This window comes from Trachinotus anak, unplaced genomic scaffold (assembly GCF_046630095.1).
Source record: "Trachinotus anak isolate AG129_WGS33_773 ecotype Australia unplaced genomic scaffold, CSIRO_AGI_Tana_v1 ptg000004l, whole genome shotgun sequence".
NCBI lineage: Eukaryota > Metazoa > Chordata > Actinopteri > Carangiformes > Carangidae > Trachinotus > Trachinotus anak.
The window spans coordinates 4574369-4593149 of record NW_027273855.1 but is presented as its reverse complement, the minus strand read 5'-3'; the positions used below and the strand labels follow the sequence as shown (position 1 = coordinate 4593149).

The following is an 18781-nucleotide window of genomic DNA, read 5'->3' as shown; positions in this document are numbered from 1 at the left end:
CTATGATGAATTTAAAATTATTAATCAGAGTAAAATGTAATTATAAAGTATGTTGTTATGCAGATACAATGAGCCTCTATATGGAGAAACTGAGTGGGTGCGGTGTATTCGCGTTACGCCCTTTCTACGGATGGGCACGACAGTGACTATATTGGACAGCGCGACCTCCCGTAGAAAGCTGTAGTTTGTAGCTGGGACAGTTGCATGTTTGAAATAAGTCTTAAAAAGACAGCCCGTCTTCTTTGGTTTACGATGGTGAGAAATAGGGCAATGTGGAGGCTGTCATCGTGACCAGAGGATGGACAGGCGTGGTAAGCGTGTTTAAACTCCATTCATGAGCGTTTCCCCCCAGAGAGTTGACAGTAACGTTAAAGCTACACAGATGTGTTTGCTAACCGTTAGCTGTGTTTGCTAACCGTTAGCTGTGTTTGCTAACCGTTAGCTAAAACCAGCCGGGGGCGACAGCCTGAGTGCTGACTGCTGACGACTGCAGACTGACTCCAGGGCTTATGCTGACAACAACTCACAGAGTAATACAAAGTGCACAATTTCCTCTACTTTTCTTCCGCAAAAGAAACTCAGCAATCTGCGGTAGTAAAGTCATCGTGCTAAAAAGGTTAGCTATGTGAATATCTAAGACCTTAATTCATAGAACTCATTTAGGAAAATAACATTAGACAGTGCTATCCTATTTTAAGACAAAACTATATATACGTGTGTATACACACACACACACACACACACACACACACACATATATATATATATATATATATATATATATAGTATGTGAATTTAAAGGGTCGTTTCACCTAATTTACTGAAAAAGCAAAGCAGGTTTTAATCCTTTGTTTTATTTGCACAACTGACAGTGAGATATCCATCTCTTCTTTCTCCCCGTTACAATGGAGGTGGTCCAGTTACCATCTCTTTTTACAAACATTGTTCCTGTTGGTCAGGATAATCCACAAACCTCACTGTGGCCTTATTACCACCAACACATGCGCTAATACAGTAACTACTAATACAGTAACTACTGCTGCTATTACCACTCTTGCTACTAAAGCTAACACTGGTGCAAAGTTACAAATGTCTCAGTTAGAGCATGACTGATAAATTGGCCTCATTATCTTATTCCAACTAGGTCAGCAGTGGGGTATGTGTTGGCTGATAAGTAACAAGAGACTGCAGCACAGAAATGACAAACATTATTGAGGTGATTTGTGTCTGAGTGCAAAGAAAAGAGGTGGATTTCCTGCCAAGTTCATACCTTTAAAATAATTTCAAAAAAATCAAAGTTAATGCGTTTGTATCAAAAATGTTTATGTTACATCTTTAAAGCTGCAATAATTGATTTAAATGCACCACAGAGTTCACCAGCCAGTCGCTTTCCAGAAGGTTTATTAGTGTTTTTCACTGTAAACTGCTTCTGGAGATGACATTGATGAGCTACAAGCAGTAAATATTGCATGCCGTAAAAATCAAAATAATGAGCTAGAAGACACTAAATTTCTCCATAGAGCTGAAGAAAATGGCAGAATCAGGTGATAATTCTTACTGGGTTCTTCGCTACGAGCAACCCCCTTCACAGTCATGTGACCCGTCATTAATACAGAAATGTTGATTGCAGCAGCTTTCACCTCTCAAATATCTAAATATTGGCCTCAATCAGTTGGGCTCCAGTCAATACATGTCACTGACACTGCTGCCACTCTTGCAGTGCTTCTCCTGCTTCTAGTTGCTAATGCTGCTATGACAGGCCTGCAGTTGAAGCTGGTGTTGCACTGCTTTAGGATTAATTTTTTTTTTGCATCCTCAGCTCAAATGACTGTCTTGTGTCCCAATTGAGCATTCTCATTTCCCTTTTTTGACGATGCAGAAACTTTGCTCAGCGTCTGATTGAAGATGAAACTGGAAGCCTGAACCTTCTTAGGGTTGATCACAGTTCACTGGACAGAGCAGGAGCTTTAGTCATATTTTAGGACTCATGTGTCCGAAGCCCTCCTGTCCACCAAACGGGTCCTTTGAACAGAGTTATTGATTGATGTCTGTGACAAGGGTAACTTAAAAGAGGCATAATGATGACTTACAGATATCTGGAATTCCTGTGGGTGTTGAGTCAGTCTATTTGGGTGAGGTATGTGAATGAATTGGTTACTTGAAACCAGCTGAAATTCAATATCACTTTAGACAACACTAGCTGCTATGGGGTGTCTTATAGTCAAATAAATATGTAATTCAAAATAGTCTGACACACAGCAAACCATGGCAAATGACTCTAAACTTCAAAACTTGTGGGTTGCGATTGCAGACTTGATACTTTTTGGTCTACTTTTGGTTGGGATTTTCCTAGTTTGAACAGGGCAAGCATGTGATTTGGCGGAGTAACCCAGCTTCACTGAACTTTCCCATGATTCTATTATAGTCATGTGCGTAATGACGAAACAGATGTCTCAGTTGTTTTGCTTCTTGTGTGGATTGTAGATTGTGCTATGCATTTAGCTGCATATCTACACAGTTCAAGACCTACAAGTAGGTTTTGAGGACACAGATAAAACACCAGAACACACAGTATGTTACGGCATCCTTTACAACAAAGCTCTATCATGATGAACATATTACCTTAATGAGCTTGATGTTGAACTAATTGGTTAAATGTTGATGTTTGCCTTTGATGATGCTGTTTGTGTCAGGGGAGAGGAAACTCTGTGGCTGCCCACACTCCCACACCACCACTGTTCATCTTTGTTTTCATGAAGCCTCCAGCCCCCGTTTAGAGCCATGGCGACAGTTGTGTAACACATTTTGAAGGGATTTAATGTGCTTTCTTTGCGCATTTCTGTGTTGACATTATATCGACCCTCAATCGCCGCCTGCGTTGGTCGATATCCCAGACTGGCTCCGGGATCCGGTTCAGCCACCGGAGCGGTCAGGTGTCTGACGCTGCGGGCGTCGTGCGCAGGTGAGGGGGAGAAGAAGAGGAGCCGCAGCTGCAGCACGAGTGGAGGCTGCTCCACGCCGGCGGCAGCAGAGACATTTACCCTCTGTATAACTTCATCTTCTCTGGGATACACTAAGTTTATATTTACGGTCTCGAAGTGACGGTAAGCCGCGGCTCCTCTCTTCGAAAAAGTTGGATTGAGTCGCTTGCGTGTCGATATTTTCCAGGTCTTTGGAAGCGGAAGCGAGCATCTAGTTTAAGAACAACTCACTCCACTGCCCTCACGGTATTTCTTTATTTCCTGGGTTTCGTATACTGTTAAAATATGGCGTTTATTAGGGTCTAAAGCAAACGTATATTTTTTTTATAAGACTTTTTACTCTCCTCTGTAGCCCTTAAAAGTTAATGTTTACAATGGGAGCTCAACGTGTATCCGTCATTCTCAGGTGTGTTATTGACCTCAGTAATCCTTCTTCCATTATCTCATATCATATTTTTCTAAACTTTCTAAACAAATTCATACAAAAGATGTGATTTGAACCATCCCACCTCAAAGATTATTGCAGTCCGCAACATGGATTAGATCAGAGCTTTGTCTCATGTGTTTGGCAGTATTGACTTTAAGGGCGTGTGTGTGTGTTGTGCTGCTCTGTTTATGCAAATGTTGTACTGCAGGAACGGTTGTATTAACAGCACTTAAACCTGTTCTGTAGGTAGTCTGGTGGAGCCGCAGAGCGGACTCCCCTCACCCAGTCCACGAGACCCCCTGCTCAGTCCTGACTCACACATGGTAAGAATCAACACAGTGTTTCTGCTAAACAGACAAATGATGTTAACTGTAGTACTAAGGAATTAGAGAAAGACAAGAAAAGCAAAGAGGACAAAATGAGAGAAATACAGAAAATATAAATAGAGAATCTTAGTTGGCAGGTGGACAAGCTACAGCGGTTGTGGTAGAGTACTTGACACCTGTCACCTGTGCTTAGAGAAGTGGATATAACCTTGTTATATTTACAGACACAGAGGAACCAGTGGTTTTGAACAATGTCTTATTTGGTCCAAGTATCACTGCTGAAAGCAAACAAGCCACTCTCATTCTGGCTTTTCACAGTGGCGTATTATGTAAACTGGGTGCTGATAAACTAACCATCTTAATGGAAATGATCCTCTGTTTAATTTTGAATCTGAATAGACTGTCTGACTCCTTTGTCCCATCAGGATGTTCAGGGGTATAAGTGGGTGCGCTGGCGGGTGTGGTTCTGTCGTCTGGCTGCTGTACTGACCTCGGGCCTCCTCCTGATTGTGTTTCACTGGCGCCCCCGGCTTGGTGTCCTTGCCCGCTGCTGCTCCTGCCCTCTGGCTTTGGCAGATGTCCTGCTAATAAGAGTGAGAAAATAAAATAGTTCCTACTTCGATTAAAAACTTGCTAGGCAGTTGACATTATTACTGAAACTGATTTGGCATTGCAAGAATTGCACCTGACCTGTGAGTCACTCAGTCCCACATTATCCTCTTATGTTCTACAAGATAAATAATCATAATGGCTGAAAGTAGCCTGGTTATAAGGAATTAGCAGAGCAATCACTGCTATTATAAAACTTGCACTGAAATGTAGTTTCTCCATGTGGTCTATATATTAATTTAATGTCCAATTATGGGTTTAGAGTACTACTTTAGTGTCCATTGACGTCATCCAAAATTCTGTTCAGGATTATTTTCCGCACTGGCAAGAAATAAATTACACAGAAAACACAGTGTTCTTTAAAAAAAAATTTGACATACATTGGAACAAAATCTTAGCAATTACCAGCTTCAGTTTAAAATGTGCACTTTCAAAATGTATATCAATCAGGTTGCAGTAAATACCTCATTTTGTTTTACTATTTTATGACAGTTTTTATTATCTAAGCTGCCTACCATCTGTTTGATTCACATGTACTTACTGAGTGGAAATATCTGCAAACAGCCACCTCCAAAGCTTTATAGTTTGCTTTGTATCTGTTGGCTTACCCTCGTGACTCTCTTATCACCAGGCGTAAATGTTTCAGAATGTGTCTGATGGAAAAGAAGAACATGTCTGCGTCAGTATTTTGTCTCATCCTCTGATAAACTGCATTAGATGCTTCCTGTTATGTTTGGTCAGTGTGTAGTTTCCAGCAGTCACAGAAATATTTCTGTCATCTTCACCGTCAGGATGCTTTCGGCCAGCAGCATGTCGTGGGGGTCCTCACAGAGGAGATGGAGGACGGCAGGTCAGCTCCGTGTTTCTATCCTCTCATCACTATGCGCATATCTGAAAAAACTGTTCAAACTGTTGCTTACTTTTTTTTTTTTCTTTCAGTTTGGAGTTGTTGGGAGAGCAGGAGGTCACTGAGTGGAAAGATACAGTTCGGCTGTACAAAGAGGAGGTAAGGAAGAAGGGAACAGCTATGTTGAGTTGTTTTTATTGAATTTGGCAGAATAATGTGCTGCATGACCTTCTGTCCCTGACTGAAAGTGACTTCTATCATGTTACAGAAAACTCTGCTGCGCTACTACCTGTTTGAAGGGCTGCGCTATGTCTGGCTGGACAGGAAGGGAGCTTTCTGTCGTGTTAGGTATTGAAACAAGAAAACCAGAAACCTGTCGGATTTTACACAGTACTGAGCAGCTAGGTTCATCCTCTATATTTGTGTAAAAACACCTTTTAATGTCCTGATACTCATTGTCTTGACATTGACCATTTTCAAAAAAATTCAATCCAAGAAAATACTACAATACATATATTTTAAAATATGTCTACAGACTTGTTGCTTCAGCCACAGAATAATCTGATTATGATGTTTTGTTTTTAATATATGAATATTTCTTTCACAACTATGGTGAACACTTCTATCTTTGTCTGTAGTGTCCTCAGTGAGGACTGGACCTGCAAGGACCTGTATGGCTTCCAAAAGGGCCTGAGTCCCCTGGAGCAGAGCTTCAGGTGGGAAAGGATGCATGAATGGACAAATAAGATGAGTCTTTGATCTCAGAGGGCACTGTTGGTTAATTCATGACATTAATTTTTTCAGGAGACGGATTTATGGGCCCAACCTTATCGACGTGCCTGTGAAGCCTTATATTAAATTATTGTTTGAGGAGGTGAGATTGAAATTTTTTTATAATCCCTCAGATTATTATTTTTTTTTATGATGGTTCAGTTTGAAGAAATATTTTATTAAAAATCCAGGGAAAGTATGAAACTGAGCTGACTCCTTTCCCTTTACCTCTCTCTCTTTGCTTCTTTAGGTGCTCAACCCATTCTATGTGTTCCAATTCTTCAGCATCACCCTGTGGATGATTGATAATTATTATTTGTACGCCCTATGTATTTTGATTATTTCCATTCTCTCTATCAGCATCTCTCTGTATGAGACCCGCAAGGTGAGCCTGCAGTGGGAAATTTAACCTGATTATAATTTACGATATGTTTAACTCTGTATATTGATGCTAATAACAGTATATGAAACTTAACTCCACAGCAAAGCACCACTCTTCACAACATGGCCCGGTTGGTCACAAATGTTACAGTACGCAGAAACTCAGGAGGTGGGTTTTTGCAAATTTACTCCTCCACAAATGTGAAATTCCTGTAGTTTCCGAAAATGATTTATGTTGATTTGTAATTTGATTGATATTTAGGATAATTTTATTCACTTCACATTGACATGAGTCCTGCAGTAACAGTGGCAGAAGTATTTAAGAAGTCGGGAGCTAAAGCCTTTTGGCACAGGAAATGTTTCAGTCTGCCAAAGGAACAAGGCAAAGTGGGAGCAGCCTGACCTGGCATGAACAAAACACTCTGGGCCGTCTTGATTTCCTGATGGGTTGAGGGGTTGGTGAAGAGGTTCATGGTTTTGATTCATAGCAATAGTTGAATGTAGTGATAAATAACCACAACTTGAAGGGGTCAGAAACAGTAAAAGATGGTTCTGATTTTTTAACTGACACTGTCAGTTGTTGTTGCAGATGGCAGACAGTAAGAGTTGGCATGTGTCCTCAATGAGTGAGTGCATCTCTTAACCACAGATGTTTTAATTCCTCACTCCACTCAAAAATAACCAAAGTCTGAAGTAGACCTCAGTCAGTCTCTGTGATTCTACACTTAGTTGCCAGTTTACAGTGTTAGTTACGCCTAATATAATAAACCACAATGCAATTCAATAGCACCACAAACTGTATCTTCTGAAGTAATTATACAGTTGAATCAACAATTCTCTATAACTGTTTAAGCCAAAAACTGAACCTTATATCCTTTGATTTGTTGCAGAACTGCTGTGTTAGACTGAATTAGTTTTAGCTTCATGTACCTAATAAACTGGCAACTGAGTGTATATTACACCCTTTGTTCTCCGATGCAGCATTGGAGCTACCGGTTCCCTTTTGAAATGGGCTAAGCCACGTGTTACTACAAGTGGGTCCCCGCGTTGTTTGAGGCCATTACAGTTGTTACAAAAGAGCAGCAAACAAGCAAACATGGGTGAAAACAATGCAGGCTTCGAAAGTTTCACAAAATGGACTTTGTAAATATTTAATGAGGAATATTCCATTTTGTGCGTTTTGGTAGGCAACACTGAGTGTAAACAGACTCTTTGTTTACAAAAAGCTCCACAGGGCAGCTTTAAGATGTGTGACAGTTCCTCCCTCGAGGCAAAACCAAACTGAGCTATTTGTGTGTTCTGCCCAACCATGTAGCTACATCATTCAGCAGCTACGAAAAATAGAAACTGTGAGATGAAGATTAAGTCTCCTACTGCTGCACTATTTGTGAGGGGAAGGATTCAATGACAGTGCATGGATAGAAGAATGTGGGCACATATGGTTTTGATTTTTCGGGTTGAAAAATGAATTATTTATTTTAAGATAAATTTGCTTTAAAGAAAATTACAAATTCAAATTTTGAACCAAGAAAAATAAATAAAATTGTAGCTTTTGTGCCTGAAAGTGAACGCACACATCTCTTCTCACTCTCTTGTTAATGTAGTATCAATGAGGAAATAAATCAGGAAAGGATTTTGTTTCCTTGGACTAAGTAAAGCCAGACTGCTTCCGTGTGCTCCGTCTGCATTAAACCCACAGCTCTCTACAGGGGCATTCATTCCTATTTGTGTGTTTTCTCAGCCGAGGAGTCTGTGAGCTCAGTGGATCTGGTCCCCGGTGACTGTCTCATAATCCCTGAGGAAGGTCTGCTGCTGCCCTGTGACGCTGCCCTGCTGGCTGGGGAGTGTCTGGTTAATGAGAGCATGCTCACAGGTGAGCATCAAACCTGAACTCCACAACCAAGCAAAACATAACTGGAGCAATTTCTTTTTTTCATGTTTTATAACTTCAGATGTAAGATTATATTCTCATCTTTGTGTTGATGAAATGCCGTGACCGCTTGGCCCATTAAACTTCTCCGGAAATCAAATAGTATAATAAATATTTTTTATGTTCTTGAGAATAACATCTGTATAGAAAACAGTTTTACCCGATAGTCATTCACTTCGTTTAAGTGTTGCTGCAGTTTTGACTTTGTCTTTGGGCTTTAATTTAGAAATCTCTAACACTGTTGACCAGAAAAAACAAAAAACACAATGGTGTATTAGTGTTTTAACCAGTTTTCTGTGTCCAGGTGAAAGTGTCCCAGTGCTGAAAACCCCACTGCCAGCTGGTGAGGACAAGTACAGCTCAGAGACTGAGCGCAGACACACTCTCTTCTGTGGTACCCAGCTCATTCAGGCCAAAGGTGGAGGGCCGGGAGGTGGTGGTGCTGTTGCTGTGGTCACAAGCACTGGTGAGTAGAGAAACTGATGATCTGAGGCAGTAACGTGATGTTGACATGCCAGTTAGCAGTTAAAACCAGATATTAGTTGGTGGCTATTGTGCAAGTTAAAGGTACTCAGTGGAGTTTTGACCACTAGTAAAAACTAAGCTATGTTTTTATGAGTGGGTCCTCGTTTCATTTGTCCTTTACACGCATGTATGCACTCACAAGTCACGCGTTGATCATTCCTGCGGATTGTTTCATACTATTCCACTGACCAACAAGTGGTGGTAATGTGCCAACAAAAGGCAAGGAAAGAAAAAGACCAAGTATTGAAACATGAATGGGAACAATTTGGGATTCGAAATGTTAATAAAAAAGACCTCCACGATAGTAACGCTAAATGTGAACAGAAACTTGTTTGTTTGCAAAGGAACAACTCAGAGCCAAGTCAAACCAATTTTCATTCTTATTTCTCATCCTCAGGGTTTTTCACAGCCAAGGGTAACCTGGTCAGCTCCATTTTGTATCCTCAGCCAATCAACTTCCGCTTCTACCAAGACGCGATCAAGTTCCTGTTCATCCTGGGTTGTGTTGGTAAGAGCTTTAACTGCAACCTGACTTATTTTTCTAAGTAATTAAATACTTATGGAGCATTAATAAACTTTTTCCAATATTGTCCTCCTCTGTTTCAGCTTTTCTTGGCACCATTTACAGCTTTGTGGTCCTCTACAGATCCAATGTAAGTGCAAACTACAATGTACTGCAAAGTATGTTCTGACAGTATTTTTTTTTTTAACCGGAGAAAAAAACTGACTTGTGACTGGATATGTGCGCAGGCGACTTGGGTGGAGTTAGTGATCAGGAGCCTGGACATTGTAACCATTGCAGTGCCTCCTGCCCTGCCTGCTGCCATCACCACTGGCACCATCTACGCCCAGCGCCGGCTCAAGAGGAAGGGTGTGTTCTGCATCAGTCCACCACGCATCAACGTCTGCGGCAAGGTCTCACTCTTCTGCTTTGACAAGGTGAGGGTGACATTTACTGCGTATATGGAGAACAGTTGTGGCCCTTTATGTGCTGAAATTGCCATTTTATCAGAGCTCTGTTGTCTTTATCAGACAGGAACTCTGACGGAGGAGGGTCTGGATGTGTGGGGAGTGATGGAGGGGGGATCTGCTGGATTCTCAGAGCTGGTCCCAGAGCCCAGACTCTTGCCCCCAGGGCCCATGCTCTCGGGCCTGGCTTGCTGTCACACTGTGACGCTGCTGCAAGGTCAGCCCCTCGGAGACCCTCTGGAGCTCAAGATGGTTGAGTCCACTGGATGGGTATGATAATATAAAGCTTGTTTTATTTACTTCAAGAAGCACTTGGCTAGAACTGGGTTTTTGAAATTTGTCAATAACAGTATCAATACAATAAGTGACTTATGTTAATAATACAGTAAAACAATACTTTTTGATATGTTACTAACTTGGTGAAAAACCTCTTTTCATCTAACAAAAGACGCCAACGTTCTTAAATGGTAAATCTTGGCTAAACACATTGAAATAGTGGTTAAAATTTAGATTTTTGTTACAAATATTTATTTGTAAGCTTTGCTATTGCTACAAAGACAGCTGTTTACTAACCAGTCTAGAAGAAATGCTGCGAGTTCAGCATCAAATTTCATTCCTTTACTCACCAAGAGCTGCCTCCAGCTGTTGAAAGCAACGCCAGTGTTAACTCTTGTCTCTGTCTTCGACTGAAGATAACCAGCTAGCCCCGGCCCATCTTGTCACTCTCCAACAGTGACTCACTGTAGCCTCCAGTCTGCCCTGAAGACGTAGCGCTGCTCAGAGGGTGTTTTATAACCTCTTGTATGATAAAGACAACATTGGCTGAAGCTCTTGTCAAGCCAAATTCATCACCACCGGCTCCCGGCAAGAGAACACGTTTGTGCCTGAGAAAGCTTACAAATAACCCCTTTAAATCAGATCAAAGAATAAGTGACCATGAAGACTCTGAATCTAAGCAGACACTTGATCCCAGCACTTTTTTGATAGTCAATGTTACAAACACATTTTGATCAGTACCTCAACACTATCGAGGCAGGATCCCCAGCCGTATGCTTGACTCACAGTTCACAGAAAATCAGAATCTGTAAATACATGCCACAATTGACAGTATAATAATCTAAAACATGACTTCTACTGTGGTCATGATCACTTATCAGTGTAAACAGAAAATGCAAATATTGTAATGAAGGCTTTTTCCTTTAAATCATACTAACGGTTATTAAGTTTCCCTCCCGTTCACATCTCTGGGATATTGGAAAAGCCATGTAGTGTTTTTGGATTCTTCAGGCGATTCATTCTCCCACTCCTGCTGCAACATTTTATCTTTCAGTTAATTGTCATTATAACATTAATGCAAAACAGTATTTTATTATCATATGTAATTTACAGACCCAACAGGAGCCAGAGGGAGATGGGAAGATTTTGGATGCAGAGTTTGGAGGCCACAAAGTTTTGGCTGTTATGAGACCCCCTACTCAACAGCTCCAAGCTCAAGGACCTGTGAGTATCCCTGGAGTCAATCCCATATAAACTGAGCAATAGGCTTATGTGTTATTAAAGTGAACACTCTTGAACAGGTATTGATCTATGTCTTCGATTTCTAACCTTAATGTTACATTTTGACATCTGGAATAACATCAGGCCACCTGTGATTTAAAGCAACAGTTTTGTGCCTTACTCTGCTGAAAGAAATTACAGGAAACACATCAGTAGTTTATGTAGTTTGACCTGTGCAGTGTAATCTCTGCTTTGTTTACTGAGTCCCTACTATGAAAAGTCTTAAAACTTGTGAGCCATAAAAACGTCAGTATCTGCAGTTTTCAGTTATTAACTCTCATTCTTCTCTTTCATTTTTATGTCAGTCCACAAGCGAGGCAGTGGCCATTGTTCAGAGGTTTCCCTTCTCCTCGGCCCTGCAGAGGATGAGTGTGGTCACAGTGGCCCAGGGGGGTCACTCTGCCCTCGCTTTCATCAAAGGATCCCCTGAGATGGTGGCTAGCCTCTGCCGAGCAGACACAGGTCATAAAACTATTAAAATGATGATTAAAATTATTATTCATTATAACTGAAAATAATAATGTCATGTTTAAGAGAACTAATCCTTTGAGGTCTAAACATTTAACTGCAGAAAAGCATTTTAGTGACTGGGAATAAAAAATATTTTTTACATAAATATACATACAGTGTTTGCATTTTATCTCCATGTTTGTCTTCATGACATTTATACAAAATGGGATGCTTTCTGTTTACAGTGCCGGCACAGTTCTCCAGCAAACTACGTAACTTCTCCAGTGAGGGTCTCAGGGTTCTTGCACTCGCCTATAAACCCGTAGACAGGAACACTGACTTTAGGACCATTAAACGGTGAGAACCCAGTCTGCATTTCTTGGCTTCTTTGTGACACCAAAGCCCCTTCACAGATTTTTGTGGTTGTTTTTCTATGCTTCAAAAATTAGCTGTGTGTGTCTGTCCACAGAGAGGAAGTAGAGAAAGACATGCAGTTCCTGGGCTTGCTGATGATGAAGAACTTGGTGAAGCCAGAGAGTGCCAAGGTTATTAACATCCTGAGACTGGCACACCTTCGCAGCGTCATGGTCACTGGTGAGGGATATTTTGCATTAGTCTCCACAACAGTAGTATAACACTGTGCAGTTAATCTTTTTTAGTATGAAGGCATTAAGTTACAAGCATTGATTTGTGTATTTCAAGTATCATGTGCTCAGTCATGTCAAATCTTGTTTTTTCCTTCTTCACACAGGTGACAACATTTTAACAGCAGTCAATGTAGCAAAAAGCTGTGGGATGGTGGGATCCGATGAGAAGGTGATATTCGTCAACGCCACCCCCCACACTGCCCAGTCCACGCCCACCCTGAGGTTCAGCCTGGAAGACGTAGCAGCAACTGTTGGCCAAAGCTCCGTAGAGGTCATCACCTGGGTTGGTCCAGCTCAGACACACCACTACAGTACACTGGTCCTCAGGCTGTTAAAGTCAAATACAAACATATTTAGACATCTGGGAAGAAGAGAATCATGGTTCTGTTGTGTGAAGATTTTCTTGGCCCAACTTTGTTTTTGACTGTAGCCATAATCGTGCTACTGTCTGATAAATAATGCTAGAATGAACAGGAATCATTTTCTTTTCCCAAGTTCTGGCACGTGAGAGACAACGGTGATTTCCACCCAGGTCCCATTATCTCTCATACAGTATGAGCTGTGTCACTAAAAGCAAATTCTTACTCACATGCACACATTGATACATGTAGGTTTTTACTTATTGGTTGTGTCATGTTTGACAATTAAGTAGTTATCTCAGTAGCACACATACAGCACCTTCATGGCCTGCATTTTTATACTGTCAGGATGAATTGCTGTTATTGATGTTTTTGCCTCCGTTCTCAGGGCCTGTATCAGGGTGGTTTTGGTTATCACTTGGCTATTAGCGGGAAGTCCTTTGCTGCCCTTTGTGACTACTTCCCTGAGTATCTGCCAAAGGTAATGTAAGCTGTGTAATCCTAGCAGGAATGTTCTGACAATGGATCATGCAAAGTGTCGCCCCAGTAGCGGCGGGGACATTGATTTAAATTACATCACAGTTGAATTCAGACAGTGGCATTAGACTACCTTTTCTTGATATGCTGCCTTTTCAGGTTTTGATGCGAGCCACAGTATTCGCACGCATGACTCCTGACCAGAAAACCCAGCTGGTGAAGGAGCTGCAGAAACTGAAGTGAGTTCAAACACAGAGAAGCAGAATTGGAACACACAGGAGCAACATCAAGGCAAAAATAAACACAGCAGGAATTTATGGAGGGCAACCGATCCACAGAGAATTGAGTATTGGGGTAAAATAAACCCTCATTAACCTCATGGGTTGATAGACTGTCAGAGAGAAAAGCCTCAGGAGTATTCTTGTTCTGGTTTTCTAATAATTAGTCAAAACACTGGCTGAAATTATATAAATATATTAAAATATACCAAATCCCACTATTTTAATGCACAAATATCATGCAGAAAGTGAGCAGTTGTTTTTCAGTATTTACAGTTATGTTTGTCAAAGAAAAAATAACCTGCTGTATGTATGCAGTTTTCATTGTTTGTACTTTTATTATACTTTTTTGGAAATATCTAGCGGTCATTAATGGGACAGCACCTTAAAGCACATCGTCGTTGATTCACGATTGTACAAACTGATATCATATTATTAGATTTAAGGTGAACGTCACCAGTATTTTCCAAATTCAGACATTTTATTCTGATCAGTGGAAAAGGGTCTATAAAAGACCAGAGGGCCATTACATTGTCTGTTTGTTCAGTCCACATAAAATTGTTGTATAAGAAAATAATAAGGTCAGTGGGTTCCTATACTTGTATGATAAATGTATTATTGCAGTGTAGTATTTGGTTTTTTTATAATATTCAGTGGCTTCAGAAAGCATTCAGACCCCTTCACTTTTTCCACTCTTACTTGTGCTGTAGATTTCATAAAAATTAAAATTTTTTCCGTCAATCTGCATTCAATAGCCCATAATCACAAAGTGAAAACATGTTTTTAGAAATTTTTGCAAATGTATTAAAATCAAAAACTGAAACTGAACTGCCCTCAATTCAGTACTTTGTACATCTTGGGGAAGTCTCCACAAGTTTTGCGCACTCTTTCAGAGTTCTGCCAAAAGGATTCAGTTTTGGTCCCATCAGATCGGAGAAACTTTTTTCCTCAAAGGCCTTTAAATGCTGTTTGGCTAACTCCATATGCTCCTCATATGCCTCTTACTCAAAGTGACTTTGATCTAGCTACTCGACCATAAAGGCCTGACCGAAGGAGTGCTACTGAGATCACTCAACGTCTTAGAAATTGTTTTATGCCCTTGTCCCGATCTATGCCCCACCTCAGTTTTATCACAGAGGTTTACAGAGAGTTGCTGGATGTTGTGGCCTGGTTTTTGTCCTGACAAACAGTGTGAATAGTGGGTTTGTGCCTTTGTAAATGATGTCCAAATATCAAAAATGATTAAGTCAATTTGTCACAGGCGAACTCCAATCAGGTTCTAGACACATCTCAAGGATAATTAAAGCAGACAGGATGCAACTCGCCACAATTTAGAGTGAACTTACAATAAAATGTGATGGGGTCTGAATGCTTTCTGAAGCCACTCCACATAGAATCAACCATACTGCATTATGTGCATCACATGAAATGGTAATGCTCCTCTTCTGTTACTGCAGCTACCGGGTGGGCATGTGTGGGGACGGGGCCAATGACTGTGGAGCCCTGAGGGCTGCTGATGTCGGAGTTTCCCTGTCTGAAGCAGAGGCTTCGGTTGCTTCACCTTTCACTTCCAAAACGGAAGACATCAGCTGTGTGCCGCTGCTTATCAGGTGAGGAAGTGGGTGGCATTAATAGCTTTTAAGTTATAAAAGCATGGTAGATATGGGTGACGTCTCTGAAAGCCAGCTAAACTTGTAATGTTTGTGGTACAGTGTTAGCAGCAGGAACGACAATAACACATTTTTCCTCGTCGTCTTTCCAGAGAGGGCCGATGTTCTCTGGTCACCTCCTTCAGCCTCTTCAGATACATGGCCCTGTACAGCCTCATTCAGTTCTGCTCTGTCCTCATCCTTTACACAGTGAGTAGAGCTGATCTCATTACACCCACACTTTCAGAGTGGCCATGTTTCTCTGCTCAGTTGCTGGTGGATCAGCCTCAGCATATTGTTGCCATTCATTTGTATTTTTGTCCAGTTAACTTTTACACATGATGTTATATTAAACCACAAAGTTTATGATGAATAAAACAGACATTATGAAATAAATAATCGTAAGAAACAATTGTATAGATTATATAAATGAACAAACTACTTATGAAATTATAGAATAAATTATTGTAATTCAGTCAGTTAAATGTTTTATTTCATATCATTTTATTCCATTATACTCGACCTGAATTAGCCAGTGAGCTCCTGTTAACAACCTTGCTACCTACTTACCTAGTTAAGTGTCTTGGTTTGCTAGATAATTACTCAGCATCAAAGTGAAGAGTCTGTGTTAGCAGTGTTTGCTAACCTCTGTTGCCTTGATCGACCACAGAAATTCAGTGTGTTTGCAGTTCACACAGTTGTGTCTTTCTCTGAGTAACGTCTTTACAATCAAAACATCTCAAGATTACAGTTTCTGCCTTCACCTTTATTACTTAATGATCTCACAATAAATATTGTTGTGTATGTGCAGGTGAAGACGGGCGTGGCTGACATGCAGTTCCTGTTCTCTGACATTGTTCTGGTGACTCTGCTGGCTATCGTGATGGGGAAAGGAGGCCCCAGTGACCTGTTGCATCCCTGTAGACCCCCAGCCAGTCTGCTGGCTCTGCCTGTCCTGGGTAGCCTCTTCATCCACACCTGCATTATCATCCTGGGCCAGCTGGCTGCGCTCTTAATCACCACCTCACAGGACTGGTCAGTAAGAAAGAGACACAGCCGTAAAGAGCTTTTCTTTCCCAAAGCAATGTTTTGTATTCGTTTTTTGTGTTTTTAATTCTAAACACTAAACAAAATTCAGTTAGATTTAGGAAAAGTATCCCATCTACATTTGGTGATCTTTAACACACTGTACAACTTCATCTCCTGTATTATTTTAGGTATATTCCGCTAAATTCAACGGTGTTTGGAACAGCCAATCTGCCCAACATGGAGGACACCAGTGTCTTTTCCTTGTCAGGTTTCCAGTACATTTTCATGACTGTGGTGGTCACAAAGGGCTACCCTCACAAGAAGCCTCTCTACTACAATGGTAAGTCATGAGTAATGTCCAAAGATGATGGTTTTGGGTGAGGCATTTAGACCCATGCTGATGAACCAGTAGGCTATTCATATTTGTCAGCTTCACTAAATATGATAAGCGAAAAGTGAAACCTTTTATGGAATGAGGACTTTGAGCTCAGAGGTGATTTTCTTTTATTTTGTCTTTATATTTCCAGTGATTTTCCTCTGTCTACTCTTCATCCTCTTTTCCCTGATGACTTGGCTGGTGTTGTATCCTGGGCCTGTCGTTTGCCAAGCATTTCAACTGTACAACATATCTGATATGGGTTACAAAATGCTGCTCGTGGCTGTGGCTGCTCTTAACTTCCTCATTTGTTTTATTGTGGAGGTGAGTGTGGATATAAAGCTTTAATTTTCCTTTTTTAGGACAAACTATAATCACATTTACATAAAAAATGTCTCATTCAGCCATTAGCTCCAATTCCAACCATATGAGACGCTTGAATGTCTTTAGATTTAACTGAGGCTGGGATTCTGCATGATGGTGGTAACAACAGTAGTTGTTATGCTCCAACAAAAATACATTGTTGAAGACCTCCCACAGGCTGGAGAGATGGTTATAAAAAGTTTGTAATATGCTCCTTCGTTAAGAAAAAAGTGGATCTGGTCATTTTGAGTTTAGGTCAGTTACAACATAATTCAAAGGTGACTCAAGATTTCATGGTTGAAAAAAGTCCATTGTAACTTTCTAACCACTCACGCTTGCTCAGTATATTCAAAACAATTACCATTTTCCCACAACAGTTCTACTCAATCCTGCTGCTTGTTTATCTTCTGTATATACAGTATGTGCAAGTGTGCAGTCCACCGCTCAAAAAGTTTGGACTTATGAAGGTTTCAGACTTTAATCACCTATGTGGGAGCCTATGTCGCTTTTGGTTCTGTGCATTGCACTCACTTCAGGTGATTGGCATCATCTGTGTCACCAGTGCTCGGCATATTTGCAGTATTTATGCAGCATCTGTCCAGCTACCAGCTGACTAGTAACATCCAATCACGTCAATGCAGGTATCATGGTTGTCCTGTGTGTCACTGTTGTCACTGCTGATTTCCTCACGCCAGCACTGTTTCTGTTTTGGTATTGCACCCAATGACACTTCCTCCACCTTCTGTAACCGTTGTTATTGTTGACTTGACACACGCTGATGTTCATGTATGTTAACAACCATCTCTGATTCTGCACTATTAGTGTTGGATAAGTTCTCCCAGCAGAATACTCAGAGCTGTGTGACCAGTGTACATGACACTGGGTGACAGCAGGCTCTAATTAAAAAAACACCTAAACACACACATACGCACACATTCCCATATGTACACCGGAGTTGCGGGCAGTGTCTGCTCTCTACATCAGATGCACCAAATTATTAAAAAGAAATATCTAGAAGGCTTGAAATCTGGGCTTTACATGCAGAGTGTGGAATCTTGCTGTCATAAAGCATTGAAATGTTATTAACATTTACCAAAGCATTGCCTCTGGGCCAGTGGAGCAGCACAGATCCTTCAACATTTAATTTGACAAGCTGTTTTTGCCCGGTACAAGCTGGCTCAATGTCTGGGTCGCTTGAATGTAGCCGAGCCATCGTTAGTGTTATTAAAAACACATGTGCTTTTCCTACTATGAAAAGTCAAAGCATCTAATGTACTCAAATGCCTATTGTCCGTTTCAATCATTAACAGCTAAACACTCTTTAAGTGTGGTAAAAGTCCTTTCTAACTGTACAGTTGCTGTTTGTTTTTTCTCCAGGTGCTGATAGATTTGGGTATCCTTAACTGTCTCCGGTTGCTGCGTGGGAGGCGTCTGTCCAAGAAACAGTATAAACGTCTGCACGTCCTTCTGTCTGACTCTCCATCATGGCCGCCCCTTAATCAAACCCTGTCCCCCTCAGACCACAGAGTCATCTGCTTGTCCTAGCATCTGCCTTACCCTCTGTTGGACACTGGTCAGTCAACAGAGCCAAAACAATGCTGCAGGTGTTTGAACTGCATGCACGACCTCACTAACAGTGCAAAGTCATGTTTACCTGTATAAATAAAAACTATTTTTTATGTAAACTGTAGTTGCGTGTCTTGAAAGATGTTCATATTTTCTATCAAGTTCTGGTCTCATTATTAAAACACTCCATTGGTATGTTTGCATGTCCTAGCCAAATAAAGGGTTATGTAACCTTTACCATGGAGATGGTCAGATGGCCACATT

General features: G+C 40.9%; 1 protein-coding gene across 4 annotated transcripts; it reads left to right on the top strand.

The window, feature by feature from the left end:
- The first annotated feature begins 155 nt into the window (after positions 1 to 155).
- On the top strand, positions 156 to 18641 carry atp13a2 (ATPase cation transporting 13A2). 4 transcript variants are annotated; one of them, XM_071475372.1, is made up of 30 exons: positions 3145 to 3227; positions 3334 to 3387; positions 3655 to 3731; positions 4160 to 4327; positions 5135 to 5193; positions 5283 to 5349; positions 5459 to 5538; positions 5829 to 5906; positions 5995 to 6064; positions 6212 to 6346; positions 6445 to 6511; positions 8084 to 8215; positions 8577 to 8738; positions 9195 to 9305; positions 9404 to 9450; positions 9548 to 9736; positions 9830 to 10036; positions 11156 to 11266; positions 11629 to 11785; positions 12019 to 12130; positions 12243 to 12367; positions 12525 to 12703; positions 13168 to 13260; positions 13416 to 13495; positions 14992 to 15144; positions 15297 to 15393; positions 15995 to 16218; positions 16401 to 16552; positions 16740 to 16912; positions 18329 to 18641. In XM_071475372.1, exons 3-30 carry the CDS (start codon positions 3729 to 3731, stop codon positions 18494 to 18496), a joined length of 3399 nt encoding a protein of 1132 aa, XP_071331473.1. In that variant the 5' UTR covers positions 3145 to 3227; positions 3334 to 3387; positions 3655 to 3728; the 3' UTR covers positions 18497 to 18641. The 4 variants fall into 4 exon arrangements, with proteins under 4 accessions (XP_071331470.1, XP_071331471.1, XP_071331472.1 ...); XM_071475369.1 differs by lacking the exons at positions 3145 to 3227; positions 3334 to 3387 and adding an exon at positions 156 to 311; XM_071475370.1 differs by lacking the exons at positions 3145 to 3227; positions 3334 to 3387 and adding an exon at positions 2940 to 3104.
- The last annotated feature ends 140 nt before the right edge of the window (positions 18642 to 18781 follow it).